The sequence below is a fragment of the Lithobates pipiens genome, unplaced genomic scaffold, assembly GCF_037356315.1.
Source record: "Lithobates pipiens isolate NorthernLeopardFrog02 unplaced genomic scaffold, aLitPip1_a1.2 Scaffold_1, whole genome shotgun sequence".
NCBI classification, from domain to species: Eukaryota; Metazoa; Chordata; class Amphibia; order Anura; family Ranidae; genus Lithobates; species Lithobates pipiens.
Genome location: NW_027507685.1, coordinates 213,016,147 through 213,037,129, shown reverse-complemented (window position 1 = coordinate 213,037,129; position 20,983 = coordinate 213,016,147). Strand labels below are relative to the sequence as shown.

At 47.0% G+C, this 20,983-nt stretch overlaps 1 protein-coding gene across 1 annotated transcript in view; it reads left to right on the top strand.

Annotated features, from left to right (window-relative positions):
* The window catches only part of LOC143982852 (cytochrome P450 2G1-like), a 54,058-nt gene that overhangs the window by 18,464 nt on the left and 14,611 nt on the right, over positions 1-20,983 (top strand). Inside the window, exons 2-3 of the mRNA XM_077481904.1 lie at positions 6,768-6,930; positions 8,414-8,563. Coding sequence (XP_077338030.1) covers positions 6,768-6,930; positions 8,414-8,563 — 313 coding nt within the window. The remainder of the gene's footprint in view (positions 1-6,767; positions 6,931-8,413; positions 8,564-20,983) is intronic.

Here is a 20,983-nt window from a genome sequence, read left to right as displayed (position 1 = left end):
ACCGCTGACTCATGGTCCAGCAGGCATGGACAGGGACGTTACCTGTCTTTCACGGCCCATTGGGTCACTCTTCTGGCAGCTGGGAAGGATGCAGGACAAGGTGCAGTAGTGTTGGAGGTTGTTCCACCACCACTCCTCCAAAATGCTACTATTGGTTGTGACACACCTCTCTCCTCCACCCCCTCCTCTTCTTCTTCCTCCATGGCCTCTTCCAGTGCTCTGTCCTCAGAACCAGCGGTGCTCCGTAGGCGTTCCAGGGGCTACGCAAGTACGCAGGCAAAACGATGCCATGCCGTGCTTGCGCTGGTTTGTTTGGGGGACAGGAGCCACACTGGGGCGGATGTTTTGTCAGCTCTGCAGGGGCAGGCCGAGAGGTGGTTGACGCCACGCCAGCTTAAGCCAGGAATGGTGGTTTGCGACAATGGCACCAACCTCCTCTCCGCCCTCCGACAGGGACAACTGACCCATGTGCCCTGTGTAGCTCACGTCCTTAACCTGGTGGTACAGCGGTTCTTGGGCAGGTACCCCGGCTTACAGGATGTCCTGAAGCAGGCCAGGAATGTCTGTGTGCATTTCCGCCGATCATTTATTGCCTGTGCTCGGCTGGCTGAGCTCCAAAAGGAGTTGAACCTGCCCAAGAACCGCCTTATATGTGACATGCCCACCAGGTGGAACTCAACGTTGGCCATGCTGCAGCGGCTGCACACGCAGCAGAGGGCCATCAATGAGTACCTGTGCGACTACGGCACCAGGACAGGGTCAGGGGAGCTCAGTTTTTTCTCACCATGCCAGTGGGGCATGATCAGGGATGCATGCACTGTCCTGTCACCGTTTGAGGAGGCCACAAGGATGGTGAGCAGTGACAGTGCATGCATCAGTGACACTGTACCTCTTGTCCACCTCTTGGAGCATACGCTGCGTGGAATAATGGACAGGGCACTTGAGGCAGAACAGAGGCAGGAAGAGGAGGACTTCCTTGCCTCTCAAGGCCCCCTTTATCCAGACAGTGTTCCTGCTGTGCCACCCATCACACAGGAAGAGGATGAGGAGGAGGAGGAGGAGGATGATTGTGTCAGCATGGAGGTGGAGACTGGCCCTTAGCATCAGCAGCAGCAGCAGCAGCAGCAGTCTTGTAGGGATGATTTACAGTCCCAAGAAACACGTGGACTTGTACGTGGCTGGGAGGAGGTAGCTGCGGATCATGTTGCCCTTAGTGACCCAGAGGACTCCGGACCGAATGCCTCAGCTAACCTACGCTGCATGGCCTCCCTGATCCTGCAAAGCCTGCGGAAGGATCCTCGTATTCTTCGGATCAAGGAGAGGGACCATTACTGGCTGGCCACTCTCCTTGATCCACGGTACAAGGGTAAGGTTGCCGACCTTATCTTGCCATCGCAGAGGGAGCAGAGGATGAGACATCTCCGGGAGGCCTTGCAGAAAGGTCTGTGCAACGCGTTCCCAGAGACTGGGAGGTTACAAACTCCTGGTCCTGGACAACGTGTTGCTGAGGCATCGGTCAGAAGGAGCGGTGGAGAAGGTGGCCGTCTGACTGATGCTTTCAGACTATTTTTTAGTCCGCAGCCCCAAGGTATGATCGGTTCCAGAAACCATCGCCAGCGTCTGATTTACATGGTGCAGGAATACCTAGGGGCAAGGTCAGACATGGACACCTTTCCCACCGAAAATCCTCTGGCTTACTGGGTCTTGAGGATGGATCACTGGCCAGAGCTTGCACAGTATGCAATTGAGCTACTGGCCTGTCCTGCATCCAGCGTTCTTTTGGAACGCACCTTCAGTGCTGCTGGTGGCTTTGTTACCGATCACAGGGTGCGCCTGTCTACCGAATCAGTTGATCGACTGAACTTCATCAAGATGAATCAGTCTTGGATCACCCACAGCTACCAAGCACCTGAAGCTGATGTAACCGAATAATTTTTTTTGAAATATCACATCCCTTCAAGACTGCCTATGCTGATGCTGAGTGACTGTCCTGTTATGTTGATTGTCTATCCTCTTCCTCCTCCGATTATATGCTGGAAGAACATTTCTGGTTCTGGGTGATGCCATCAGCCCAATTTTTCTGCCCCTGTTTAACAGGGGCGTTTAAGTACAATTTTTGATGCAATGCTTTGTAGCAGGGCTAATTCCTGCAATAAAACAAGAGTATATGGGAGAGGTTGCAGTGTGGTGGCAAAAGCACCAGTGCCTAAGGCCCAATTTTTCTGCCCCTGTTTAACAGGGGCATTTAAGTACAATTTTTGATGCAATGCTTTGCAGCAGGGCTAATTCCTGCAATAAAACTAGAGTATATGGGAGAGGTTGCAGTGTGGTGGCACCAGCACCAGTGCCTAAGGCCCAATTTTTCTGCCCCTGTTTAACAGGGGCATTTAAGTACAATTTTTGATGCAATGCTTTGCAGCAGGGCTAATTCCTGCAATAAAACAAGAGTATATGGGAGAGGTTGCAGTGTGGTGGCACCAGCACCAGTGCCTAAGGCCCAATTTTTCTGCCCCTGTTTAACAGGGGCGTTTAATTACAATTTTTGATGCAATGCTTTGCAGCAGGGCTAATTCCTGCAATAAAACTAGAGTATATGGGAGAGGTTGCAGTGTGGTGGCACCAGCACCAGTGCCTAAGGCCCAATTTTTCTGCCCCTGTTTAACAGGGGTGTTTAATTACAATTTTTGATGCAATGCTTTGCAGCAGGGCTAATTCCTGCAATAAAACTAGAGTATATGGGAGAGGTTTCAGTGTGGTGGCACCAGTGCCTAAGGCCCAATTTTTCTGCCCCTGTTTAACAGGGGCGTTTAATTACAATTTTTGATGCAATGCTTTGCAGCAGGGCTAATTCCTGCAATAAAACTAGAGTATATGGGAGAAGTTGCAGTGTGGTGGCACCAGCTACAAGTGCCTAAGGCCCAATTTTTCTGCCCCTGTTTAACAGGGACATGTAATTACAATTCTTGATATAATATTTCACAGGAGGGCCCGTTCCTGTGCCCACCCAGAGTAACTGTGAGGACTTATAGTGTTGTGGCACCAGCACCACAACCACCAAAGGTAAATTTTTCTACCACTGTTCAACAATGGCATGTAATTACATTTCTTGATATAATCGTTCACAGCAGGGCGCTCCAGCGCCCACCAAGAGTCACTTTCAGGGCTTACAATGTTGTGGCAAAACCAACACCTTGTTCGGTCATTTCTGCAGAGGATATAGGGCAGGCCCCTACTTTCAAACATCCAACTTACAAACATCTCCTACTTGCAAACGGAAGGAGACAACAGCAAGTGAGATGAAAAAAGATGGACGACAAAACAAATTATACAGGGGTGATAATCCTTCCCTATGTTTTCCAAAAAGCTTAAAAATATCTTTTTTTGACTGGAGCTACACTTTAAAAATGTACCAGTTGAAAATTACAAACAGATTCAACTTAACACAACAAACCTACACAGTCCCTGTCTTGTTTGCACCGCCTGTATACTGCTGTTCTGAGTATATAGGGCCTGGGGGCCACACGCATTTCCTTTTTTTAATATGGGTACGAGGTTCCCCTTAATATGCGTACAAGACCCAAAGGGGCTGGTAATGGGCAGGGAGGGCTACCCATGCCATTTTTTCTCAATGATTTTCAACCATATTGCAGGAACCAGATATAACATTAAAACCACAAGCAGCTTTAAATGACGTTATTTCTGTGAAATGTCATTTTGTGCAGGGACTGTTCTAAACACGGGAAACACGTGGCACTTCACAGGCATACTACAGACACCCCCCAGGCACCATATTTAAAGGAATATTTCACTTTTTTTCCCACTTTAATCATCATTGAAATCAGTGCTCCCGCCAAAACGGACGTTTTTAAAACTTTTTTTTTGCATTGACCCATGTCCCCTGGGGCAGGAACCAGGTCCCCAAACCCTTTTTAGTACAGTATCTTGCATATTAGTCGTTAAAATTAGCACTTTTAATTTCGAACGTTCGAGTCCCATAGACTTCAATGGGGTTCTAACGTTCGTACGAATTTGGGGTCCGTTCGAAAGTTCTGGTGTGAACCGAACCGGGGGGTGTTCGGCTCATCCCTACCCGTGACTATCCGTAGCAGACAGGCTATACCTCAGACATTGCACATCCCTGAAAAGCATGTCCACACACAGCTCTTGATCTACCGAGTCAACGGATCTATAACAGGGCACAATCCAGCAATACCTGCTCCGCACATCTCAGTCCGATCCCCACACTCCCAAAGACAAGATGGCACCCGCGCTTAACCCAGGGAAGAGCAAACCTCCTCCTCCTACTCAGCCGGCAGTGGACAGCGGCAGGAATCAGATGACCCCCCCGACCCAGCACTCCGTCCTTCCAAGTGTAGCGTCCAGATCTGGCACCTCTATTGTCCCGCTTCCAGATGCAGGCCCTGGAGCTGTAGCCCCTCCAACATCAGGAGAATTACCTAGATCTGAAGCCTTGACGCTTCTAGTGGCCTTCTGAGCGGAGTTTGGGTCCTGGGCGGTAAAAATGGAGACCTCACTCCACATAGACCTTCAGGCCATCCAACAGCAGGTCTCCACTAATCAGACCACAATCTCTGCCCTAACTGATACTCAATCTGACCATGCAACCCGCATCACATCCCTTGAACGGGCCTCCAAGGAACACCTGCACCATATTCGTCAACATCAACTGCGCATAGAAGACGGAGAGAATAGGAGCCGCAGGAATAATATATGACTACAAGGCATACCGGAGGCCACGGCGGGTACGGACTTGAAACCATCTGTCACTGCCATCCTCAACCTAGTCCTGGGAAGAGTTTGAATTTGTCCCCTATTGAGATAGACTGGGTGCACAGAGTGGGGGAGCCCAGGAGGGAACATAGTGACCGCCCACGTGACGTCCTATGCAGGGTTCACTATTTCACCCTTAAAGAAGAAATTATGCACAAAGCATGGCGTTTCTCCCACAACGCCGCAGACACCCGAGGTCTGCATCACACTCTGTTGATCCTGGACCACGTCACCCCACCTCTCCGGAAGACTAAATTAACTCCAATAAACCTTTTGGACTTATCTCAATGCTCATTGTATGACTAGCACCATCTCAGTACTATACCTATCCCTTGTCTCCTGGACAGGACGCATTTTTTTCTTTTTTGGGGAAGTTTTTCTTTTTTGTTGTTTCTCCCCCCCCTCTCATCTTACTTGTTCCTCCATATATTCGGTTGGTTATGCCACGATGGGAGATGGGGTGGTCGGCTACATACACTAATGCCTCAATACAGCTGGTGCACCAAAATGACGGACCTCCTCCCTGCCCTTTGCTAGTGTATTGTAACTGACTGGGGTTCGGGAGAGGCAATGTAACAGCAGGTTGCTAATGAATGCTCGGATTATCTATTGAGAAAAAGAAAAGAAAGAGGGAAGGGGGAGAGAATATTCTGAAGAGTCACTGCAGTCCCATGGGGGGGGGGGGGGGGGGGTGTAATTTAGTGCATTTTTTATACAAATGTTGAGTTTCTAATATACTTTACTGTACAGGTCTACTCTCTAGATGTCCAATAGACCTTATTTTGTACAGTAAACGTTCATGGGGAAATTTGTTAAATGCTTTTGCAAAATCCAGATGCACCACGTCTACGGGCCTTCCTTTATCTAGATGGCAACTCACCTCCTCATAGAAGGTTAAAACGTTATAGTTTTGAGAGTCTCCAAGTTGCAGTAAATCTAGCAGTGGATAAATTAAGGGCAGGTTTGTCTGGAGAGAGCTCACTCCTCCCTAAAGGCACAGGGACATCCAGCAAGAGCACAATGCCAGCTAAAGGTATCCAATGTGTCCCCATGCCAAATCCAGCAAACAAGCTATGCAAAAAGATGGCAACCAGATTCTCTGGGTGTTGATATAAAAAAAAAAAACTGTTAAATGATCAATTGCAAGGATTCTTTTGCCTTTTACTATTCAAGGGTATTAAAGCATAATTAAATGCAAACATTATTTTAAATTTAGTTAAACCAAGATTAGAAATATGCACAGGACGCTTTTTAAAAACAGACTGCAGCCACCCTGGACATATGTGAACGGGCTCCATTGAAAGCAGTTTGGTTCACATGTTATGCGAATTGGATGCGGTATGTAAATGTTAGGTATGGGCACAACTAACATTTGGTAACAGGTAAAAGACAAACAAAGCAATACTAGATAATAATGACTTGTGATGGAGAACTGTGGCCACAGAACCTACAAAACACAGAAAAAAAAGTAAACTGAAAAATATATTTCACATGTAAAAGAGTATAAATTAAGAAATCTTTCATGTCCAGGAGGAAGAAGGAAAGTCAATGCAGAAATTGATATTGCCATAATAAAAAAAAACAATTTTGCATGAGGTTTCACACAGGGATTTACACCCTTGTTCCCTTCAAAACATCTCACTTCAGGGACCCTCTTTGTGATGGCTCATGTTTTTGAATTGGCATTGCATAGGACTGTATATGTAATAAGAGCCAAAATGTAAGATTTTAATACATTGCAGGAGACTTTCCTGTTTTATTGAAAATTGAATCTATTGTGGCAAGTGCACAGAGGCACCCTTAAGCCAAGATACTCCCAAACTTCTCATCCAGAGTTAGTAGCTGTCATGTGTAGGCCTAGTGTGTGTTTAGTGCATGCAAAAATGTATGCGTCTTGCATTTATTAGACATAAAACACATACAGTATATAAAACCTCTAAGAAGCTTTTCCAATGTTTGCTCTCTTCTGCTCACAGCTGGGTAAGCAATATGGCTCAGTTTATACCTTCTACTTTGGCCCGCACCCTGTGGTTGTGTTTTGCGGCTATGATGCAGTGAAGGAGGCGTTGGTGGATCACGGAGAAGACTTTACGGGACGAGGAAGACAACCAACAGTAGATAGAGTCTTCCAAGGCTATGGTAAAAGATAACACACTATGATGTCCTATGTCTATGGAGGGTAGATTAAAATTGAGCTGTGGTCATGTTGAGTGGTCAGGTCTTGTTAAAACATTGAAAGGTAGTAGCCTAAGTTTGTGTAAAGTAGATAGATCATCAAGAACATCTAAGGGCTGCAGGGCACCCAATTGTAAATAAAGTCTTCCAAAAGTAAATGGTAAGGTGTCCATCCGTCACTACAAACCCAATTGTTAGATAATACTGGAAATTGTTAACTTGGCTTTTGTTGGAATTTTATTTTGCTGAATAGATGAATCTTAGAAAGCACTTACAGTCTATTGGGAATAGAAAGCTTTGATGGTTTAGTAAAGAAATTGCAACTGCCTAAGTCTATGTAGTATGAAAACAAAAACCTGCTAATCATGTTTAATGTTAAAATCAGTTGAGGTTGTTGTGATCCCTAGCGGGGCTCCCTAAACTTTTCAGTACAAGTACCATGTCATATATTTTATAAACATTAATGGGCCAGATAATGGACCACTTTGGCCAGAAAATTGTTGCAATTGCAAATGTTTAGGCATTCTCATCTTTATTTTTTTGTTTGTATTGGTATAACACAAAAAAGTGGAGAAACAAAATGCCAAATCTGACACATTCCATGCAAAACTCTAATAATGGATTGAACAAAAATGTTTGGCACCCTCAATTTATTATTTGGTAGCACACTCCTTGACTTCCTCAGGCAAGGTTTGACAAACTCCAATCTGGCTTTTTTATGTCTCTGTGTTGGCAATGGGGTCCTCCTGGGTCTCCTACCATAGTGTGCCGTCTCATTAAGATGGCAACATATAGTGCGAGCTGACACAGTTGTATCCTGTGTCTGTAGGTCAGATTGAATTTGTCTGGAAGTTGATCGAGGTTCTTTTATCCACCATTGAAACAATCTTTCTTTGCAATTATTTGATCAATTTTTCTCTTTCATCCTCATCCAGGGAGATTAGCTACAGCGCCATGGGCTGTAAACTTCTTGAAAATGTTGCGCACAGTGGACACAGGAACAATTTTTGTTTTCAAATCCTCAGACAATTCTTTACTACTTTTTCTCTTCTTCATGCTCCTTGTGGCACACAGACACATGCAACCGAAAGGTTGAGACAAATTTTCACCATTTTAACTGGTTGCTGGTGTGATTTCTACATTGTCAACACCTGTTAATTGATGCAGGTGAGTTTAATTACAAATGACAGGAGCATCACAAACTTGGAATGCAAATATTTCTTACAATTTTGAGAGGGTGCCAATAATTCTGTCCAGTCCACTTTTGGAGTTTTGCTTGGAATGTGTCAGATTTGGCTTTTTGTTTCTCCACATTTTCGTGTCATACCAATACAAACAAAAGAAATAAGAACGAGAATACATAAACAAGTGGTGCATTATCTGACCGAAATGACGGATTGTCAATATTTTTTGCCATGACTGTATCTAGGTCCTCATTATTTTTCAGGGTTAATAGCTAGTGAAGGAAATCGTTGGAGACAACTTAGACGATTTTCTCTGACAACACTGAGAAATTTTGGTTTGGGAAAGCGCAGCATTGAAGAACGTATTAAAGAGGAATGTGGCTGCCTGGTGGAGGAAATCAGAACGTACAAAGGTAATATATTGTAACAAGGAAATTATCATTAAAATATCTATTATCTTCATGTATTAAGTTTTAAAAAATGTACTAAATTGCACCCCCCCCCCCCCCATGGGACTGCAGTGACCCTTCAGAATATTCTCTCCCCCTTCCCTCTTTCTTTTCTTTCTCTCAATAGATAATCCGAGCATTGCATTTCTTTCTCACTTGATTGGCTGATGGATCCTTGTAAGGGCACCTGATCCAGCTGAAGTAACACTTCTTTTTGCAAAAATATCCAATCCACAGTAGGTAGGTTCAGTAATCTGACAGCTCCTTAAGGTGTGATAGAAAGGTCTTCACAGAATATTCCAATCACCGTGATTAAAGCATAAAGTGCAATAGCAGATTAGTCTTTTAACTGTGCTCCACCTTCAACTGTGCATGAGAAATGCAAAATGTACCAAAACACTATAACAAATACGCCTTGTAGTAATTAACTCTCTCAATCGGCAGAGTATATGTGTAGTGGTACCTCCCTAGGGGCTGCTGAAAGTTGTGGCCCACCTGTCACCCTGCCCAGCCCGGTATTCACTTCCCAATCACCTTGGAGACAATGAACAGTCCATATGTTTGTTTTTGGCATTTTATTGAGGGAATAGAACTTCGATGGGTAAGGGAATTTATGGAATGCCCAGTGGAACAAACAATTGGGTGATTATTTAGCAATCAATTGTTGAATTGTATAGCAATCGATTGGGACAGCTATATCCATCCGTTACTCCAGTCTCCTCCAGCACAACTCTGGCTTGCAGACTGTTACTCTCTCTTTCTCTCTCTCCAGCACATCTCTTACTTCCCAGGCACAGCTAGCACATGGTTTAGGCCTGACATTGGCTCAGCCAGGCCTCAGCAAGCGCCCTTTGCAGGCAGGGACCGCGGGCCCCTTTTAGTGTAGCACAAATAGGAAGTCTCTAGTGCTAGCTGTCCTGACTACTGCTCCCAGTAAGCCCTCTTCAGGCCCTGCCAGCCCTCCTGGCTGCAGCTGCCCGATTCCACTGCCGTGAGATCACAGTCCTTACTGCTGGCTCTGCACCCATCCCAGATTGCCCACTTCCAGTTAGGGTTGCACCGATACCAATTTTTTGACACAGAGTACGAGTACCAATACTTTTTGTTAAGTACTCGCCGATACCGATTACCAGTACTTATCACCTAGGAAGAGTAGGTAAAGGGGTGGTTTGGGGAGAGTTGGGTGAGGCTGGGGTGAAGATGTGCTAGATGAGGAAAAAAAAGGTGAGCTGATAAAGTCGGGAGGGGAATCACAATCCTGGGTACTGCTCTCTATTCAAATAAAACATAACAAAATGTATGTGCTGCCACTTAAATAGACATGATTGAAAACATTCAGCTGGTGCAAACACCCAGTGTATGTTCCCCGTCAAAAAAAAGTATAAATATATGTGCTGCGCTGCTGTATCAAATTCTAATTATATAGTTTTAATAACATAAAACAAAAATTGCTGGCAAAGAAAAGTGAATATTGATGCCCAAATATATCTTGGCGAGTTAATAATCTGAAAATGAGCATATATATATAGTGTCCATGCATAAACAAAATTTCATACATAATACACCTGGCTGCACCTGGCAGGAGGGGGAGGACAGTGGGATGGGGGGAGCTGGGCTTGCTCACCTCTAATGCAGGAAGTTTCCACAGACATGCGGTCCTGAGCCTGGTTATAGCTGGCGAGAGGGGAGGAGGAGGCAGGGAGGCAAATCCCAAGGACACGTGATTGGTTGTTAAGGACGCGGTGGCCCCATTCTTTAACAACCAATAATTGCCAGCATTTTTTTCTTTACTTTTCAGCTGTTAGCGGGAATTCCTGCTGACAGCTGAAAGTACAGAGCCCGAGGGTATCGTTTTTGGGTAGCGAGACATTTGCAGGAGTACCGATACTCGTGCAAATGCTTAGTATCGGCACCGATACCAGTATCAGTACTGGTGCAACCCTACTTCCAGTCCTCTCAGGCATGCCTCCCCAGTCCTCCTGATTGTGCCTGTCACTCACCAGCCCTCCTGCCTGCGACCGGTGGTTCCCTCATGGAGATTTGCTCGGCAGCACTAGCTCCTGCTGTCCTCTGACTCCTCCTGTGCCTCCTGTTCAGGTCCTTCATATGTTCTTGAAGGGCTCCATCCTACACCCGAGTCCCAGACCCAAGGTCGTGTCCCCCCAGACTGGGGAGCTCCCTCAAAGGCCCTGACAACCCAGTACTCCATCAGTTCCTCCACCCGACAACTCCTCTCCAGCTGGGCTGACCCTGGGTATTAAGAAGGCCTGTCCCCTTCCAATCCTAGTTGGGGATTGGTCAGTGCTCCCTGAAACACCCCAGACAGCTCCACCTCTCTTCCCCTCCTCCTCTTCTAGAATCCTCTAGAAGAAAGAGGGAGGTGACAGTGAGGTGATGCTGTCTGTGAGTCACCAGCTGCTACTTTAGGCCACTCCCAGCACACACAGATCAAAACAAACAGGCCTAGCTTCCAGCTAGGCCTGCCTGAATTTGCCTGTCCTCACAAAATCCTAACCTCTAGCACCTACCTAAGTAGAGGGCACTACATATGAAAGAGATGGTTCTCAGCAACAGAGGTGTCTCCTTAAAATGATCTAACATAAATGGCTTGGGTGAAGCATATTGGAAATCATAGTGCAGTATATTTATTAAAAAGTCAATTCCAGGGGCGTGGCTTGACGCTGTTCCGAGATGGCCGCATAACTCCCGAGCTCCCGTCCACGGGACCCTGCTACATAGGCTAAGGCAAGTGACAGTGTGCTTTTTACCTCTGAATTGCACTCCTTATCGCTCCACTATGTCGGCGGCTAGACCCCGCTCACCCCTGGAGCCTGAGACTCACCCGCACTGGCAGATTCCGGAAATCTTCCGGTCGCGGCCTACCAGTAGCTCCCGAGCCGCGGCCTCGAGTGAATCTCGCTCGCACAGCAGAAGCCCGCTGCGCACTAGGCCGGATGCAAGTCCCGGGGAACAGCCGGCGATAAGCCTAGAAGACTTACGCAGTGTAGCAGCGGATATTAAGCATACCCTATCCGCTGCGATATCCGACCTGAGGGCTGACATTCATTCCATGTCGCTTCGGGTGGACGAATTAGAAGCTGTGCAGACCCGCCATGATGCCTCCCTCTGCCAAGTGCAGCAGCTTTCTGAGTCCCACGCCATACACCTGAGGGACATCAACAGGCACCTGGAAGACCTTGATAACAGAGGGAGACACCGCAACCTGAGGGTGAGGGGCATACCAGAGTCCCTGGACCCTAACCTGCTGTCCCAAAGAGTCACCCATATCTTCAATGACCTCCTGGAAAGACCTCCGGACACCCCAGTGGCTTTTGAGCGCATACACAGAGCCCTGCGCCCCAGAGGCCATGATACTGACCCCCCGAGAGACGTGATATGCTGCCTGGTGGACTTTCCCCTGAAGGAGGACATTATGCGCAAGGCGAGAGAAAGGAACCAGATTACCCACAGAGGAGTGAACATTAAGATTTTTCAGGACCTTTCCAACATAACCCTGCAGCGTAGAAGGGAACTTCGACCCCTACTGGAAGTGCTGAAAAACAGAGCCATTGCATACCGCTGGAAATACCCTTTCTGCCTCTCTGTTTCTCACCAGGGTCGCATAGCAAACCTGCGAGTCCCAGAGGATCTTGAGCATTTCTGTACCGCGCTTGACCTCCCTTCCGTTGACCTCCCTGACTGGTACAGTGACTTCAGGCTGCCTACTCTCCGTAGAGTATCCTCCATGGAGGTGATGGACGAAGCGGGCAATTATGCCATTGGGAGACGCCGGAGACCTGACCACCAACCTCCTCCCCCTCACTCGCCACAGAGGAATGCCTCTCCACCAAGAAATGGTAGTCCCACAGCTTCGCCTGCTCACCGCAGACCCCGCCGTAGTTGAGAGGCCACCGACATCCTCTCCTACTTGTTGAATGACGCTTTCCGTTAATAATGCTGGACCTAGTTGCCGTATAGGCCTGCGGACACAACCCTCTTGAACTCTACACCCGTCGAACTTCTTTTCAGTGTGCTCCTACACCGAGAATCTTCGACTGATCCCTGCTTCTTGAAGACTTCTACCTATCGTCGAATCTTCAGCTTAAACCCAAAGTCTCCCCAACTCCACCTGCACAGGTGATGAAACGTCTGGTTCCCTCCTTATGACAATACCCACGTCGAGTCTGGATACATTCCCTTCGTCCATCGTCTTCTGTCAAGTCGTCTGGAACTCCCGGCATCTTTTCTGTCTTTTTTCCCATGTGCTCCGACTTTAAGTCCCTAAAGGCCCCCAGTATACTATTGCTTTGCCTCCCACTACCCACGGCCTCGGATTGCTCCATGAGACTCTCGCAAAACTTTGCCTCTTCCGGCACCAGTTTGCCAGCATGCTGTGCCCACCTCAGCATACCTCAACCAGACGTGTCCATGACACCACCATCTACTTAAGTGGTATACTTGCCTGTGCTTCTCTCACTTCTGCCTCTCTCCCCTCTTTCTCTACTCCTCACTGTTCCTCTTTTCTTACTTTTCTTTTACAGTGTCTACAGCTAAGGTTTATTTGCATCAAGCTGACATAAAATGCACTAACTCGTAACCTTCCTGCGAGTCGGAGGTGAGGTGCAGGACAAAATTAGATCTTGAACCCCGCTGCCCAGTTATTGTCTCGTTTTCGCCCACTATCCTGGGCGCTCGCCTGCATACAATATGACTGGCCCCATGTGGCTTCTCCTCCACGCCTGATGGTTGACAGAAGCTTTTGGGACCATTAACACGTGGAATGCACGCAACCGGATGGCAGTGACCAACGGTGACTGTTTACCAATTCCCATTATAATGAGTACCCCCCAATGGAATGCTTACTACCCACCAGACTTGTCCTGCCCCTCACTTCCGGCTCCGGGGTCTCCGCCTTTCTCCATAAGGCTTTCAGGTAACTGTTATATATCCCATGGGTGTAGGTGCCAAAGTATTACCTTCCTTGTTTGCCTTGTGTCCGACTTCCTTGTTCATGCATTATATTGTGTCATTCCAATCCTTTGTTTATGGAACATGTTACGTTATAGTCTACTTGCTAGAAAATTTTATTTGCATACCTGTGATGTGCCCCGCTCTGATGTTCCCCCTTATGCACGAGTTATCAGGTCTATTTCATGTCACCCTTTCAACTGCCAACTTATGGCCAACCTCTTATCGCATTCCTCACAAACCTCTGACCCTACCTCCTCGGTTTCCCCTGAACTACCGTTCCTATTTCACATCACCACCCACCCCCTATTTGGCCCCAAACAGTATTAATTGCCCCGACTCTCTGGTTTCACTGTTTCAACTATGGCACATCCGCATCCACTTGTTCTCTCGCTCCCCCATAGCCCTTTCATTATAGCTACTATGCTAATAATTTCTGATTGCATATCCATTATCTTGATCAATTGCCGATCTTCTGCCTCTCTAGGTCTCTTAGTGACGGAGACCTCCTACATCTCGTGTGACCTCGCCCGCCACCCCCGCACAACGGACGCTGGTAGTCAGAGTTGACCCGTCCGGTGCCTCCCTCGGTTTTCCGAGGGGTTGACAGGTTCAACCCACCCACCGGTCCCGCACTCCCCGTACCCCTTCCAGGTTCACTCTTCCCCTAACACCCCCCCCCCTCTCTCCTGTCCCCTCCTCTCCTCTCTCCCCCCCCCCCTTTTTTTTTTTTTTTTTCTCTTTTCTTTTTCTTTTCATCTTTCTTCTCCCCCCCCCTGGGACCCCCCCCCCCAGAAGCTCCTAAACTAACCTTACCTCTCTCACAATGTTACCGACATCGCAAAGCTCGAAAAATTTGTCACTACAGCTTGTCTCCCTAAATGCCAAAGGCCTAAACACTCCTGAGAAGCGCCACCAGACGCTAACGCTAATGCAAAAACTGAAGGCAGATGTGGTCCTCCTTCAAGAGACCCATTTCCGTGCTAAATCTATCCCCAAACTGTCCAACCATGCCTTTCCTGTAGTATTTCATGCTACCAGTCCATCTGCTAAATGTAAAGGTGTTTCCATACTCCTCTCCAAGCGCTTTGACCTTCAACTTACGGATACCCTAGCAGACGATGATGGAAGATTCCTTTTCATCAAAGGAACATATAAAAATAGAATGTTCACCTTCGCTAATATATACAGCCCCAACTCCTCACAGGTGCCTTTCTTTCGGAAAGTGGTGCGTAAACTGCACTCTTTCACGGAAGGAATGCTGATCCTCGTGGTGATTTTAACGCTCCCTTGGATCCCTTATTGGACACCTCTTCAGGGTCCTCCAGCCTGACATACCGTGCCCTCAAACAAATCAAGAAAAGTCTCCAGGAACTACTACTCCATGATACATGGCGATCGCTTTATCCCAAAGACAAGGATTTCACCTTTTTCTCCATCCCGCACAATAGGTATTCGCGTATTGACTACCTCATAGTTTCCCAACACAGCTTACATAATCTGACCAAGGCCTCAGTTGAGCCTATGACGATCTCAGACCACCACCCCATCACAGCCCTGTTCACATTCCCTGAAAAACTTGACCGGACTTGCATCTGGAGATTGGATGCCAGTATCCTCACAGACGAGCTCAGAATAAACGAAATTAGGGACTGTTTAACCCACTATTTTTCAGAAAATGACACACCAGATGTTTCCCCCCTTACTCAATGGGAAGCACATAAATGTGTTGTAAGGGGAAAGATTATCTCCCTGGCCGCTGCCCTCAAAAAAGAAAGAGCTGCCGCGCTAACAACACTATTCTCACAACTTAGGTCCCTAGAAGCCCAACACAAGAGAACTCTTGCGTTGGATACCCATGCAGAACTGACGAACGTCCGCACCCGAATCCTAGACATATTGGAGTATCAGACGAGAAAGAGATTCGCCCTATCCCAGAAGCTCTTTTATGAGCATGGGAATAAGTCAGGGCGCCTCCTGGCCCGAGCCCTGAGAATTAAAGCTGCTAATCGAACGATACACCGTATAAACTCTCCCGCGGGTTCGGTCCATGAGTCCAACACAGATATAGCCTTGGAATTCGAACGTTACTACACCTCTCTCTACAACCTCAATCTCTCGACTCCACAATCCCTGGACCCCCGTAAACGACTCGGTGACATCCAGACGTACCTCTCGAAGCTCCCCCTTAAGACTATCCCCTCAGACACCCTCCAAGCCCTGGAAGCCCCCATCTCTTCAGCGGAATGGTCGCAAGCAGTTAAACAACTGAAACCTGGAAAGAGCCCCGGCCCAGATGGGCTGACCTCAGCTTATTATAAGTTGTTCGCGGAGACGCTTCAAACACCTTTTCTGAAGGCCTTCAATTCCACTCCAACCTCGAAATCCCTCCCCGGCGGTATTTTAGAAGCCCACATTGCTGTCATACCCAAACCAGATAAGGATCCCACACTCACTAGTAGCTATAGGCCGATTTCCCTACTTAATGTGGACGTGAAAATATTCGCAAAAATTCTCGCCAATAGAATCCTCCCATTCCTCCCGACCCTGATATCCCCCGATCAAGTAGGTTTTGTCCCCGGACGCGAAGCAAGAGACAATACCCTGAAATCCATTAATATTCACCATCTGATCACGCAATCTCAACAGAAAGCCTTCTTCTTATCCCTAGACGCGGAGAAGGTGTTTGACAGAGTGGCCTGGGACTATATGGAAGCAGTACTCACCGCCCTAGGACTCGGCCCTCATATGATTAATATGATCATGTCCCTTTACTCCACACCAACAGCACGGGTACGGGTCAACGGCACTCTGTCAGGCGCCTTCTCCATCAGCAATGGTACAAGGCAGGGATGCCCCCTCTCCCCGATCCTTTTTATTCTTACACTGGAACCTCTCCTCCAGACCCTTACCTTGAACAGTGACATTAAGGGCGTCCACACTCCAATAAAAGAGTTCAAGTACGCGGCCTTCGCCGACGACATCTTAATGTATCTCACGGAACCTATTACCACCATCCCAATTGTCCTCTCAGAGTTTCAAAAATTTAAGGCTATATCTAATCTTAAGATAAATTTTTCCAAGTCCTATGCCCTTAGTATTTCCCTTCCAGAAACACTCCAGACGCAATGTGAATCGAATTTCCAGATACGCTGGAAACCAGATTCCATTACGTACTTAGGCACCCAAATCCCTCGAAAGTTAAAAGACCTGTATACGAAAAATCATCTCCCCATCTTGCATAAATTGACGACGGACCTTGAAAGATGGAACAAACAAAATTTATCCTGGTTTGGCAGGATCGCGGTCCTCAAAATGAACGTTCTACCCCGCCTATTATACATCCTCCAAACCATACCCATACAAGTCCCCCAATCTTTTTTCACAACCTACAACAACATCTGCTCCTGGTTTGTATGGGGTAACCGGAAACCTAGAATCTCACTTAGGACTCTTTCTCGCCCAAAACATCTAGGAGGCCTGGGCTTCCCAGATATTCTTAATTACTACAGAGCGGTCCATCTGACCAGGGTAGTGGATTGGAACATTCAGGACCCCTATAAAGAATGGGTTCCGCTGGAGGCTTCTTTCTCATCTATACCACTTGCTTCACTACCCTGGATAAGATCTACCCACATCCCCACTTCCGCCAACCTACACCCTCTCCTACACCCCACTCTGAAATGTTTTCAGCAAATATGCTCCCGTACAAAAATCTCCTCGATCCCCGGGCCCCTAACTCCACTCAAGTGCAAGCCAGACTTCCCCCCCGGCGGGTCCCCCGACTTTTTATCAGCTCACTGGCCACAAGACAGATTACAAGCCTACCATATGTACGACAGAGGCAGACTCATCTCCGCCCCAACCCTTGCCAGCACCGTGGCTAGACCTCCTATTCCCCCCTGGACTTACCTTTTAATTGCACACTATCTGCAATCCTTAAACAGAAATTCCCTATGCTCCAGACCTCTCTCGCCCTTTGAGAAACTTTGCACCCAAACAACCCCCCAGAGACACGTAATAGCCCTCACTCACAACATGTTGTGGGATGGGGAACTCCCCGGATCCACCTTGGCCTGCAAACGCTGGGAGGAAGACCTCTCCCGGCCAATATCCGATGAACAATGGAGCTCCATTTTCCAGACCATTCATAGAGGCTCTTCCAATGTTAGCACCCAGGAGAATAATTATAAAATCCAATCGAGATGGTATCGCACCCCTTCAATTGTACACAAATTCGCCCCCAATGCCACCGACGTCTGCTGGAGGTGTCTCCTGGAAAAGGGTACGCCACTGCATATTTGGTGGTCCTGTGCCCTCATTCAGGACTACTGGAGAGAAGTATGTAGAATCACCTCCCAAGTTACCACCTACAATATTGAACCCTCACCATCACTATGCCTTCTCCACCTTTCGCCCTTACCTAGGCGAGTCTACCAGGGCTCCCTGGCGATGCATATGCTCAACGCGGCAAAACAGTGTATCCCTGTTCATTGGGGGTCTCCCAGAGTCCCCTCCATTAAAGAATGGTTCGCCAGAATCAACAAAATGGCTGAAATGGAGGAGCTGATTCATATTTCCAAAGACACCCTTCGAAATTTAGCACAAAATGGGCCTGTTGGAAACACTTCCAGACCACCACAACTTACTCAGAGGTTTTCAAATGATGGCTTTGATTCACAGATTTACTGCCTTTACCCTACGGGGCTTTATCTACTCTCCACTACTGAACTTACTATTACATAACTGAGAGAAAGGTGAGAACCTACGTTACATGACCACTGCTCTGCTTCGGGGGGGGGGGGTCACGGGGAAGGGGGACGCCTCCCCCTCGACGTGATCCCTTCTTACCCTTCTCCCCCCCACTTTTTTTTTTTTCTCTTCATTCCCTCCTTCTCTTTCTCTCCTTTTCCCCCCTGCCCCTTTCCCTCACCCTAATTTTATTTCAAACCGTCCCAAAACAGACGTTCACACATCTTAGCCCCCTTAAACACCACATACCCCCAACAACACATAGCCCTCCCCATCCTAGGTGGATCCCCTCCTAGGTCTCCCTTGCCATGTCCCCATACACACACTAACCCCTTGTTCTCATATGGCTTGACCCACCGTAATATATTATGAATCCCTTGACCCTTACGAAAACCCTGGGACAATTCCTTTCAAAGTAACATGTTCAGGACCATACCTGATAGTTCGTATTCTGCTTATCCACCGGGCAAGCTCCTAGTCAGGGTTTTCTCCTACGCAGATCTGGTCTTGTGATTTTCAGAATGTTTCTATATTTTGTACACCTTATTGCTCTGTAACTCGGCCGTGTATGTATTCTAACTGTTGTTGGAAATTTCTGTTCGTCTGTACTTTTAAGCCTTTTCTGAATAAAATATGTTTAGAAAAAAAAAAAAAAAAAAAGTCAATTCCAACAGTTATCTAAAAAATGCACACTTGTAAGTCAGCTGTGAGATGTAAGAGCTGAGAACCACCCCTTTCATATACACTGCCAATCGAGACATTACTACTACTACAAGGTGTATTTGTTAAGGAATCCAGAAAGTCGACAATGGGAGAGAGAAAATCCACCGCTCCAGGCTGATCCACCGAGAAACTGGCCACTCTTCCTCCAAAAAGATAGGGGTCCCAGGTGCAGGCTAATTGCACTAGCCAGATGGAAAGGAACAGAAAAACTATGGATAGCCGCACTCCGGATCAAGTAAAATAAATAGTGCCTTTATTGTTTCCACTCCAAAAATCTTCACATCATACAGGTCACAACAGCAAAGGGATAAAGAAAATAGACCAAACATTCTGACGCGTTTCACGCTGAAATTAGCGCTTATTCCGAGTTTTTCTGTTCCTTTCCAAGGTGTATTTGTTATAGTGTTTTGGTGACTGGATTTCTCACACACGGTTGAACGTGGAGCACGGTTAAAAGCCTAATCTGATACTGCACTTTATTCTTTAATCACTGTGATTGGAATATTCTGTGAGGACTTTTCTATCATACCTTGTGGAACTGTCACATTACTGAACCTACGTACTGTGGATTGGATTTTTTTGTTTGATGGGTATGGATTTATGTTTCGATGATGATTTTTGTTTGAGTTAGTGCCATGCCTTTTTATTGCCAATTTTTTTCACATGTAAGGTGGTTTATTCCACTTTGAAGGGTGTACTGCACTCACGGAATTTTATCATTCTTTGGTGCCATCAATTGTCATTTAATTATTTACTCACTTATTTTTGCAGGCCTGCCATGTACGCTTTTTTTTAGTTACCGGTAGCTGTTGGGCTGCCTATCAGGTCTGCCAAATGGGCAATCCAGTGGCTAACTTAAGGCCCGTACTCACCAGGCTGACAACATTTTGATATAAAAAAACACACAAAATAGTTCACCAGTTCATGCGCTGATCAAGAAAGCTCCCAAGTCCAGCTGGTAATCCTGATCACAGAAAACAATTCTATCGCTAAAGATGCTGCAGCTCTCTTTATAATCCACTGGGTGGTGTACATGGATCTTTGCAAACAGAGAAAGGAAAAGAGCGGATGACTGTCCTAGTATAATACTGTTTATTTGAGCAATTCATAAAAAAATGTTCCATAAATTGCACTCACATTTGGAAGCATGATTAAGGGCATGTAGTATTGATGTTCTCCTGTCCTCTCCTGGATGGTCCCAGTAACCGAGGAACAGCCAATCTCCTCAGAGCCGGATGGCAGCTCACAAGCCGACCAACATCACCTCTGGCATTCACTGTGGACCGTTCATGCGCAATTGATAAAAAAATGTTCCATAAATTGCACTCACATTTGGAAGCATGATTAAGGGCATGTAGTATTGATGCTCTCCTGTCCTCTCCTGGATGGTCCCAGTAACTGAGGAACAGCCAATCTCCTCAGAGCCGGATGGCAGCTCACAAGCCGACCAACATCCCCTCTGGCATTTACTGCAGACCGTGCATGCGCCTGGGCCAGCCTGCATCGTGCTTTGATGATTGTATCGGCTGCGAAGGGGAGTCAATGGTAAGGGAGATCAATATGTCACCCAATAAGGTTGCTATAATGACGCATTTCGAAGGCGTGGCCTTGACTTGATAAGGGAGGCCATGTCTCCAAAACGCATCATCATAGCAACCTTGTTGGCTGAAGTATTGATCTCTGCATCGGCTCTCCCCTGCAGAAGGTACAGTCATCACAGTGCAATGCTGGCTGGCCCGGGCGCATGCGCATTCCGCAGTGTATGCCGGAGGTGTTGTTGGGCAGCTTGTGAGCTGCCATCTGGCTCTGGGGAGATTGGATGTTCCTCGGTTACTGGGACCATCCAGGAGAGGAGAACATCAATGCTACATGCCCTTAATCATGCTTCTAAATGTGAGTGCAATTTATGGAACATTTTTATCAATTGCTCAAATAAATGGT